Source organism: Pipistrellus hanaki (assembly GCF_964339955.1).
Source record: "Pipistrellus hanaki genome assembly, chromosome: 5".
Lineage (NCBI taxonomy): Eukaryota > Metazoa > Chordata > Mammalia > Chiroptera > Vespertilionidae > Pipistrellus > Pipistrellus hanaki.
Window position 1 is genome coordinate 29,143,546 of NC_140507.1, and position 11,651 is coordinate 29,155,196.

The 11,651-nt window shown below is 53.7% G+C and overlaps 1 protein-coding gene across 1 annotated transcript; it reads left to right on the forward strand.

Annotated features, from left to right (window-relative positions):
• Nucleotides 1-7,333: 7,333 nt before the first annotated feature.
• Nucleotides 7,334-10,855, forward strand: SMIM32 (small integral membrane protein 32). The gene is made up of 2 exons (XM_084883451.1): nucleotides 7,334-8,907; nucleotides 10,799-10,855. The coding sequence occupies exon 1, from the start codon at nucleotides 7,939-7,941 to the stop codon at nucleotides 8,239-8,241; it is 303 nt and encodes a 100-aa protein (XP_084739577.1). The 5' UTR covers nucleotides 7,334-7,938; the 3' UTR covers nucleotides 8,242-8,907; nucleotides 10,799-10,855.
• The last annotated feature ends 796 nt before the right edge of the window (nucleotides 10,856-11,651 follow it).

The window sequence follows — 11,651 nt, forward strand, 5'->3', positions numbered from 1 at the left end:
ACATGGGTGCAGAGAGGAATAAAAGTGTCCTAACGGTGCTGTTGTCATGTCATCATGAGCAGGCCTATGGCTCCAGCACCTGCCTGTCAGGCCAACAGAGCAGGACCGGGGCTCCAGGGTCTGAAGGAAGCAGGATGGAAGAAATGTGTAAGGACTGAGGGCCCCAGAGAGGGGAGAGAAATAAAAAAGCAGAATACTTTTGCTATGTTTATACTTTTTAAATTATTATTATTCCCATTATAAAAGTAAAAGCCATGATCACTGGAGAAATTTCCAAGATGTTGGCACTCAGAAAGAAAATGAAAATATCCCTTAATCCCATCACAGGGATTATTACTGGCTTCTGGTTTTCTTTGCATATTTGTATCCATTTTAATCTACAAAGCCAAGTGGATACGAAATGCAGCATTAGTTTTCCCTCCGTGGGAGCCCTCCACTTACCCCACTTCACCCCCACCCCCCAGCCATCCCACTGGAATGAGTGAGGTCTCAACTCTGGGTCCCCACAACTCATCTCCCGGCACTGTGCTATCTGGGGGATGCAGGTGGGTGGTGGACACACCCCTCTGTGCGGGCGTCCACCAAGCACTCTGTGCTTCCTGAAGGTCAGTCCTGCAAGTCCCCGCTACATGGAGCCTCATTTCCCATCCAAAAGATGTCCTCCGATGCCTCCCTGCCATTCCATGCCCTTCTGGATGCACTGGCACAGGAATCCATCTTCTGTCCCCAAATACATCAGAGCTGGAGGAAGCCACTTCCAAGCACCTAGGTGAGCTTGGAGGAATTATTCCACCAGCTTTCCCGGTGGGGCTGGGGAAGCCACTCATACATTGAGGGCTCCCTCCTCCCTGTGGCTCTATCCAAAAAAGGTATTTATTATCCCTCTGCACCCTCATCCCCAAACTATCTGGTTTCTGTCATCCTTCCCAAGGCAGAGAGCGCCCCTCACCGGGACCCACCAAATCTAAGGGCACCCTGTCTCCCACCGACATTCCTCTCCTCACCTCCCACCCCATGCTGCCCTGAGATCAGGGAGCTCAGAGGTGGGGAATTTGCCCCTCCACGGGGCTGCCACATCAGACTGAGCAGTGTGAGCACTGCACAAATGTGCCCTGCTGAGGGGCGAGGGTGCCACAGGAGAAACCCACCCTTTCATAATGCACCCAAAAGTGCCATGGATGCTAGCCACAGCCCTGACCTAACTCGTATCTTGTTTCAAGCCTTATACACAGGCCTAGACTTTTAAAACTAAACAAAACACACACACACACACACACACACACACACACACCAAAACAAAACAAAACAAAACAAACAAAAAAAACCACATCATTTGACTCCTTTGTTAAGTTTGTGGTTCCTTCCTAGAGGCAGTTAATGCTGGGTGGTCTGACTGTCACCTGCCTGCAGGGAAGGGCCACAGGTGTGGGGATGTGCAGGGGCTCGTCTTGGTCAACACTGGTTACTCACACCCATGCACATGCACACATACACGTACAGGTGCACTCCCAGCTCCAAATCTTTGGAGTTGGGGCCAGACCTGAATTTACAAAGCTCCCTGCGTGATTCTGAAGGAGCTGGGAGAGGAGGGAAAGGGGGGATTGAGACCGTGTTCCTGGAGAAGCCGCCCCACAGTCGGCAGCAGCCTTGGGAGGGCTGCGCCAACGCTGCCCTTCTTGCGGGCGTGGGGGATCCAGGGCCAGGCCATGCTCAGTGGTGAGCTGTGCATCTCAGAATGCCCTTTACACATCCAAGCATCTGTGTCCCCTATTTGGTTCCAGTCGAGATGGTGAGAAAATCCACTCAGTGCCATTTCTGGGAGAGTATCATCTTAAAGGCCTTCTCACGGCGGGGTCTGAAGATTCTGAATCACCCACCCACTCACTTCTCAGCCCACAGAGAGCCCACAGGCAGCGTCCTCGGGGAGGGGTGGGTGATGCTCCTCCCCCGAGGTCCTCCCCAGAGGAAACCTCCAGGGTGGAGACACCCTAATCTGAGCCCCGGGAGCCGAGCCCCGGGTGGGGAGCAGCTGGTAGAGATTTCTATTCCCTCAGCACAAAATGGCAATGCTAACGGACTTTCCAATTTAGATTTTGAAATACCACTGAAAGGACAGCTTCAGTTCTCTCGCTGAAAACTTTTTTTTAAATAATCACATTTCTTCAAGAATCAGGCCCCGGGCATATGTGTCCCTACCCCCATCAAGAAGTGATGGAGCAAAAAGGACGTTCTCTCAGAATTTTTCATGACCAATGTGTTGCTTCTTTGGGTAAGGGTCCCTCCTCTGCCCCTCCTCCACAGGGAGAGTCCCCTCTGCCCCAGGACTCTGGACGGACATGACACCGAGCTCCACCCCAAAGATGGTGCTGCCTAAAGGACCGGGAAGGACAGGAGCGCTGTCCCCCAGACACTAGCCACAGGAAGGTTTGGAGTAGGGGTGACCGGCTGTAGAGTGGGACTTATCCAAAATTAAGATTATTGGGATCCCTAAGAATCTTGTGGGAGAGAAACCAAGGTGGTTTTTGTTTGTTTGTTTGTTTGTTTGTTTGTTTGTTTTTTGGTTGGTTTTGTTGTGTTTAAACTTTGGAAGAAAAAAATAATATTATTTTATAAATTAGGAATGATCTTTTAGGAATAATTTTCTAACTATTCCTAATGGAATATGCTCCCAATTTTTGTAACTATGGAAATCCATCCCTACATTATAAGTATAGGTGGGGGGAGGGTGTATTGTCAGAAGGATGACTCTCTGATCCGACCTTCCTGTTGTGTAGAAAGTGGCTTCAGGATTTGTGCCCATGAAGACAGGGTCTGCAGGAGGCCCAGGCCAGCTGCCAGGGGCCCCATCAAGGAGGTAGAGAATTCTCGGAACTGGTTTGCAGGCTTGACCTGGTCACTGGCGTTGAGTAGGGGGAGGGCGTGCCTGTTGATGCAGGACCAGGACTAATCACTTGAGTTTCTGGGAAGTTAGGCCTCTGACTGCCCATCCAGGAGACCAGCCCAGAGCAGAGTATGGAGGCAGAGCTCAAGCTCCAGGGCTCGCTCCAGAGGCAGCCAGGAGAACAGTGTACTGATGACAGGAATGGTAACACCCCTTCCTGTAGGTTCCCAATCCCAGAGCTTCTTGCTAATTCACAGCAGGTCTTTCCAGCTGGTGCTGCCTCCAGCCATTGAGGGGGGGAGGAGGGGAGAGACACTCTGACAGGTAGCCTGGACCATCCTCTAGTCCTCTCTTTCGAGACTCCTAGCACCACCCCAGGCAGCCCTATAAAGCACCTAACAGACTCTCTCCATCATACCCTCTGACCCTATAAGTCACTGCAGGCCCAGGGGGTCAGGGGAAAGAGACAGAGGCCCTGTGTTTAGGAGGGAAGCCCTATTGTGAGCGCTCTCCTTATAGGACCATCTCTTCTTCGCACACAACCTTTCTCCAGATATCCCACTCCAAAAAAAACAACAGCAACCTCTTCAAGAGCTCTGGCTGACCATTCTCTGAGCCTACTACTGTCCATTACCGCTTGAAAAATCCCTTTATTTCAGAGTCTGGGCTTGGCCTGCTGGCTGGTGAGTTCTAAAATGGTAATTCTAAAATGCAACCTTAACTTGCCAACCACTACGGGTGCCAAAGCCATGTGTAAAAACAAAGTCAGCCCTGGCCGGTATGGCTCAGTAGGTTGGGCGTCATCCCCTGCACTGAAAGGTTGCCAGTTCAACACCCCGCGTACATTCCCAGTTTGTGGGCTCAATCCCTGGTTGAGGGGGTGGCATGCAAGAGGCAGCTGATAGATAATTAACTCTCACATCAATGTTTCTCTCTCTCTCCCTTCCTCTCTCTCTAAAAAATCAATTTAAAATTAAAAAAAAAAAAAAAAAAAAAAAAAGCATTGCCAGGGGTAATGGTTTAAAAGAAAAGTCTGGAAGCCAGGACATCCTCAGCATTCACAGAGGAAGTGGAAGCCGTTCCACAACAGTCTAATGCAGCCTCCTGCAGGACACAAGGAAAACCAGCCAGCCAGCAGCAACAAACGCCAGCCTTCAGACAGCAACAATTCGCCCTTGGTCCTCACCCCAGCCTGTTGGTGACACTGAGTGGTTTAATAATAAATCCCCCGGTGTGCAAAAGAAACAGAAATAGCTTCACCAGCGCAGCACAGTTTATGAAATCGTGGGGCTCTAATGCTCCCAGCCTCCCAAGTTTCCATTAAACAGATGCCAAACGGCCCTATGGTGGCAGGGAAGGCACCCTTGCTTTGCCTCTCTCTGTCTCTCCCCGGAGAGGCTGGCTGGCGGGGAAAGGAGGGGGTGCCACTCAGCGACCATGTAATGGAAAAGAGGTGGCTCTGGGGTCCCAGCCCTGTGACTTCCCGTGACTTCTGCTTGTCAAAGCCAACCTCTGAGCCCCTTTATGCTCTTTTTCAAGACTCAAATGTGTGGGTGCACAAAGCTCCCTTAATGGAAGGTCGCTCTGGCTTGTGTAAAAAGCTGTGTAAACTTCATCGCTGCATTTATTTAGCTCCGAGCCTTGTTTCATTTCCTGCCCTGGGATATTCGGAGAACATGACTACCCTCTTGGGTCTCTGAAATCTTTCAGCAAAGAAATAGTGCCCTCCCCACTTTGGAACCAAAAGACCCCCCACAAACAGGCAAGATACCTCCTCCCACTTCACCAAAAGGCAAGGCAGTTTAGCCACATGCCCTCCGCTGAGTTTCCCGTTAGAAGCAGCAGCTTAACGTAAGTGGAAAAGCACAGCTACAGAACCCGAGGCCCTCTTGCACCGTGACCTGGCTGTGCGACCTTGGCGAGTGACACCTCTTCTCAAGGTTCCATTTTAATCTACGTTGGGAAAATGGGGAAGATAACAGCGCCCATCGCACGGGTTGCTGTGAGGGAAGAGATCACACTCAGCCTGTGGGAAGAGGTCCATGAATGGCAGCTGCTGGAATAGCTCTGCCATGGGAGGCAGCCACAGCAGTGGCTGAGTGCATGGACTCTGGAGCCTGACTGTCCAGGTTCAAGTCCCAGCTCCACCCATGCAGGGGCTGCCAGACCTTGCATGTGTGACTTCTGATGACAAAATTCAATATGATGGTGAAAAGCAGCAGCTTCGGGGGGGAAACTGAGCAGTGCATGTGGCCCCAGGTTCGCAGATTTCCCCTCCTAAACCCCAAAAGGAGCAACAACGCTGCAGGGACCCCTCTCACCATCCACACCAAATCCTTCACAGACTCCCCCTGCTCCATACCCACTTCCTGGATGCTCACAGCATGCTTCCAGAACAAGGCCAGAAATCATCTACCATAAACCCCATTTTATAGCCCTAGCTTCCACTGAGGACCTCCCTACGGAGCTGGCCAGGCTTCCTGCTACCACCTGGTGTCTGTGGTACTTGACCTCAGAGGTGGCCTGCAGAGGAAGTGGAGACAGAGGAAGTGTTACTCCCCATGCAGACACAAGGAGGAAATTCTAAGCCAGACCCCACCCAAGCAGTTAAGCCCTACGGGGACCCGGTGAGTTACTGACAGCCCAGGTCCCCCCTGGATAAACTCCCCTCCATCCACCCCTCAGGCTGGCCCTCCCCGTGGCTGACAGTGTTGGTCAGGAGGCGTGTTTTGGTTTCACATCGTATCGCCTGGGGTCCTCCTGGCTTAGAAAAATGCCTTCAGAGAAAGGGACATGGGTCCCTCACTCGAGTGGCCCCTCCATGACTGCTGAGTCACCGCTCCGTGCCAGCTGCCCTGTGCTACCAGGGACAAGCCTTGTCCCTCTTGCAGTCAGCCTTCCCCTCTGGAAAATGCAGCAGCCAGGCATAGGGACTCAGGGGCTGATGCCCCTGGAACATACTGGGCTCCCCTCAACCAAGGAGGGCAGAGGGGCAGTGCTGAGTCCTGCCAGGTCCTGCAGCCCACCCCATCCACACACACAGCCCCCTCCCAGCCCAGGGAGGCCCTCAGACACCCATCCATGGGACGAAGAGGAAACTCTGAAGAGGGCCTCCGGAGCTCACCCAGCCAGCAGTCAGACACTCTGCAGGGTCAGGACTTGGAGTACAGTTTCAATGTCAAAGAGCTCACAGAGGTGTTTGTCCTGGGCTGAGCTGAGGTTTGAGGGAATGAGCTGTGGTCAAAACTGGCCTTGCACGGCTCAGTTGTCCACGTCACCCAGGTGGCTGAGAGTAAGGTACAGTGAGGGAGAGGGGGATATCTAACTCTTTCAGCCAGTGCTCACCAAGCTCCCCCTGTGCACTGCACCTCCTGACAGGGGGAGGAAGATAGCTGTGAATGTGGCCGGCCTTGTAGGGCTCCCAGACAAGTGGCCAGGCAACAAGCTGGGACCAGGCTGGGGGTGAGGTGCCTAGGGTGCCACATGGAAGGAGGCACACTCACTCCTGACTGCACCTGCAGGACCTTTCATGCCCTTGGCTTCTCACCTGCCTCCCCTTAATTCTGCCCCTGTCAGACAGTGACAGTCCAGGATCTTTCTTTCTTTCTTTCTTCCTTTCTTTCTTGATTTAGAGAGAAAGAGGAAAAGAGGGAGGAATGGTGAGAGAGAGGGAAGGAGGGAGGGACGAAGGGAGGGAGAAAAAGGGAGAGAGAGGAAAGGCGGGAAAAAGGGAGGGAATAACATATTGATTTGTTGTTCCATTTATTTATGCTTTCACTGGTTGATTCTTGTATGTGCCCTGACCAGGAATCGAACCCAAAAAACTTGGCAAGGAGCTATGCTGTAACCAACTGCGCCACCCAGCCAGGGCCTGTTGGTGTTTCTTGAGAAATGCAGGGGTGGCGGTGGCCAGGGCATCAGTTCCCATTCTGGTGTGGGAGGATTGGAAGGTTTCTCGGAGGAAGTGAGGAATTTAGGGGAACTCAGACTCCGTTTCTCCTCCCTCACCTGCTGACTGCTCACCTCTGTCCTGGCCGCCAAGCCTAAGCCAGGGCTGCCAAGAGCAGGTGAGCCATTGCCAGCATCACTCCTTCTCTTGTCCCTGTGCCAGAATTGGCCAGCCCAGGGACAAGAGAGAATGAAATCCTGGTGAGGGGAGCACATGGACCCTCAAGACACAGCAGAGTGTTGCCTGGGCCCACCAAAGCAGCCCATCTTGCCTGGGAGCGTCCCTGGCTTTCCCTGAGAGCCCAGCAGCCAGCGGGGCTCTGCGAACCAGCCTTGGCTGGCAGGGAGAAGGCGAGGAGGATAAGGAAAGCAGGTGCCCGTGCCTGGCTGAACTCTCTCCCATTCAGCTTACTGTCCACAACTGTCTGTTTTGTATGCCGCTGTTGATAGATATGTGCCCGTTTCTTTGTCCGTCCGTCTTTCAGAGACCCGGTGTGTCCCTCTGTGAGGGATGTGAGGTTGGGCAGGGGCAGTCACAGCCCTGTCCTCTCTCACCCTCATTGGTTCCCAGCGACTCCCAGGGGACAGCCTCTGCCAGTCCCGCCTCCACCCAACCTGAGCTTGCTCAGAGCCGCCTCAGCGCTCCATCAGCTGGAGACAGGAGTGCAGCAGCCCGGGCAAGTGGGACAGGTTTGCCGCACACTGGGCGTCTGGACAGGGACCAGAGGCTGCTAGGGCTGCCGGCGGCAGCGCCAGACAACTCCCAGCCTCCGCCCTCGGTGCATCCCGACGGCACCCTGCAAGGATCCCAGCTGCAGCCGCTGCAGCCCGCAGGCGTCCCAGAGCGCGGAGCTCACCGGAACTGGGGGTCCCAGCCCCGAGGGTGATTTGGCACCGCGACTGGTGACGGCCAGACACAGGGAAAGCCCAAGGGGCGCGGGCACGGAGCGTCCACCTCGCCGAGAGGAAAGCGGAGTCCGGAGGCACCCCGACTCTTGGGTCAGTGACGCGCAGCGGGAAGGGGGCGCAGCAGGACGCGCCATGGGGGTGCGGGGCAGCGCCGGTCCCCGCGGGGCGCAGTGAGCGCGCTGGCCGGGGGCCCGCGGGCCATGTACGGCGACGCGTTCAACGCCACCGGCGGCCTGGAGGCGGCGGGCGGCGCGCTGGCGGCCACCGCCAAGGCGGAGGGCGCGCTGCCCCTGGAGCTGGCCACTGCGCGCGGCGAGCGGGACGGCGCGGCCGCCAAGCCCGACCTGCCCACCTACCTGCTCCTCTTCTTCCTGCTGCTGCTCTCCGTGGCGCTCGTCGTCCTCTTCATCGGCTGCCAGCTGCGCCGCTCGGCCTTCCCCGCGCTGCCCCATGACCGCTCGCTGCGCGACACCCGCGCGCCCTGGAAGAGCCCGCCGGTGTGAGGGCTCCGCGGGCCCCCGGGTTCGGGTCTCGCTACAAGCAGTCGGGTGTGAGCCGGGCAGGGCGGGCTTGACCTCAGGGGTCCGATGGACCTGACCTCTGGGGGTCGCCAGACCCAAGACCCTTCCGGACCCGACCTCGAGCGGCCACCGGGGCGTAAAGGAAGCCGGGCTGCCTAGGGAGCCGCTCCTGGTAGCCCTGGACTGCCGAGGTTCTGACCCCCCGCAGAGCCTTTCCTCCCGGGACAGCGGGGCCAGCTCGGCCATTCCTGAGAGAGGTCACCGCCTGCTGACTGCCTCACTCTGTGCACGCAATCAGGACCGGAGCGTGAACTCAGCCGGACTTTGTGAAATGATGGCCCTCGGGGACCGCGTGCCCCAGGAGACGCGGAGATTCACGGGGTCCCGCCCAGGGTTCTGAGGACCCAGTTTGTTCTGCGGGCACGGATGGAGGGGAAGCCGGTCTAGAGACACAGCCTGTAGTGGGGATCCACGTCCCGCATCTCCAGGGGCCGCATTTCTACAATAAAACCTCCCCGAATTAGAGCCGGTGGTGAGCACGCTCTGGTCATTGTTTGCGCCACTTTGGAAAGCGGGATAAGGACTGGGCACCCTTATGAGCATCCCGAGAGCCAGGCGCAGCCCGCATCCTGCCTCGCTGTGGCCCAGGTCAGTTTCAACACAGCTTTCTCCCCTTCCCCCCCAGGGTCAGTCAGGTACTTGCTCTGGGAAGTGTGCTGCCTCTTCTGCTGGGGAAAAACAATTGCCCTGCAAAGGGGTTCCATGGCAACTTTCCCTTCCCTGTCCTTTCCTTTCTCTCAGAGCCTCCCTGGGCCTGAATCTTCGAAGAGCTTTCTGGATCAGAATCAGGTGGTGAGGGGAGGGCCTAAGGGTCTGGGGGGGGGGGGGGGTAGAATTTCTTCCCAAATGAGGCAGGAGGCCAGCTCCAGGAAGCACAGCAGAAAGCAGTGGATAGTAACCCCGCCAGGAGACTATCTAAACTTGAGAGGGAAAAGATCTGATTACCTTGACTTTTCAAAGTGAGCCTAATTCTTGGGAGTTTATGGGCATTTGAAATCCTTTCAGGAGTCACCTGGCTCTGGGGCACTAGAGCTGAGAGAATGTTTACTGAAAAATGAGGTGTTCTAATGCAGTGTTCTAAACCATTTGGGGTCACTTGGGTGTTGAGAATCTGAAGAATGCTGAGGACACTTGCCTCTGGCAGAATGCATATAGGCACATAATTCTTCTACCTTTGCACAACCCTTTGAAAGGGTTGGCAGACACGGAAACCTAAGGACCCAGGCTAAGTCTTGGAAATGTGTGCTAGGGCTGGAGTCTCAGGCCAGAGCTCCTCACCACTTCCCACTTGTGTCTGTCAGTGGGCTGGAGCCTCAAGCCAGAGCTCCTCACCACTTCCCACTCTGTCAACAGAGATGAGCAGAACACGTTTCACCTTGGGCTTCATTATTTACGTTTTTAAGAGCTAACACCAGCCAAGTCCTTATGGTGCTAATTCTGTGATTAACTCACAGAACATTTTAGTTTGGTCTTTGGAAATGTAGCCAGATCTCTCCAGGCTCTACAGCAAGGGTAACTCAGCTAATCTGTGTGAACCTTGGTTGCAGAAACGACTAAATGGAATAGGTAAGGAGATAGGAGGAACTCTGGCTGGCATAATGCAGTCACACAATGCTGATATGGGGGACCCTTAGGCCTTGATCTGGGGGCAGCGGGGGAGTAGATTAATGTAGAGGCAGAGTGTTCCTCTTCCACATCTCCCCATGGACAGGCCTGAAGGCAGTGTGCACAGTGGTCAGAAGCACACGTCCTGGAGTCCCACTGTCCGGTTTTCAACTCCAGCTCCATCGCTCACTGGCAGTGTGGCTCAGTTGGTTGGGCATCCTCCCATGCGAGGAGAGGTTGCTGGTTGATTCCCAGGCGGGGCACATGCCTAAGTTGTGGGCTGGGTCCCCAGTAGGGGGCATGCAGAAGGCAGTTGATCAACGTTGTACTCTCAAATGGATGTTTCCGTCTTTTCCCTTGCTTGCTCTCTAAAAATAAATAAATCAATAAGCTATTCTTTGAGAGAGAGAGAGAGAGAGGAGAAGAGAGAAAAGCTGGCCCCCAAACAAGATGTAGTCTTCCTGGAGACTACAAACAAAAGTGCCCACAAACAAGTGCAAGGGTTGATCCTTGCAGGGGGAGAATGTAGGTGAATGATTAGCTTCGAGGTCACCTAGAGTTCCTGGGCCAGAATCAGCTAAAGTCAGAGCGATGCAGGAGGCTGTTGTAAAATACAAGGCACACAGAGGTTAAAGCTAAAAGGTGCCAACGTGGAGACAACTTGGAAAGCATCCCTCTGAGGTCTGTCTCTAAAGGCTTGCAATGGCCTCAGCCACTGAAACCAAAGGCTTCAGTACTTTGAATGAACAGAGTTTTCTGGAAGAAACTCCTAGGTAACTGGGCCTGCAGAGATGGAATCTAGAAACCAAGGGAAGTCAGTGAGAGGAATTAGTCTAAGCACTGTGACCCTGGATAATTTCACTCGCTTTTCTAGGCAATTATTAGACCAGCTGAGCAGTAATGGTTCCTTTCTCATGTTGGACCTAGCCCCAGATTTTCCCTTCAAAGCAGGGATGTGGCTGCATTCATGATATGCAGGTAAGTGGACTACAATATGGTAACTGGACATTTAGATGGACATCAGGTTTATACACACTTCCTCCTGCTCTCTGCTCTTCTGCAGTCCCATGATGCCTTGGAACCACCTTTGGAGAGCTGGGCATGGCAGGCTAAAAATAGGATAGGATGACATAGGTATTTGGATTGGAAGCAGACAAGAATGTGGAAAATATATTTTTGATGGGAGGTGAGGAGTGGGAGTGGAAATTAAGAAAGTGGCTGCATATGCTAGGAAACAGGGAGAAGTAGCATATTGTAGTGACCGAGAGTCAGTCCTAGAGCAAGGTAACCTGACCTTGGTCATCCACTCTATGCCGTGATGTTGTTTTTGGATGTCTGAGAGCCTCAGTTTCCACATCTGTAAAATGGAGATAATAGCATCTACCTCATAGGATTTCCAACATTGCATGAGACATTGTAGGTAGTGTTTAATTCATGTTTGATATATGCTAAATGCTCTGAATGTAAGCTATCATTCTTCCTAAACAGGATAATCATTCCAGAAATGTTTCTAGTAACACAAACACTCAATGCTTTCCCTCAGTGACTTGCAGTCCTTTTCAAAAGGCATGTACTATCTCAGAACAGTAAAGAGGCCTGCCATTTCCCAGTGGGAATGCCAAGCTAGAAGGCGGCTTTCCTTGGTCCTCTCTCACTATGCTTTCCACTTACCTCAGCCACTCACATAGCTTCAGGTGCTTTTCAAACAACTCTCTCCAGACTTTATC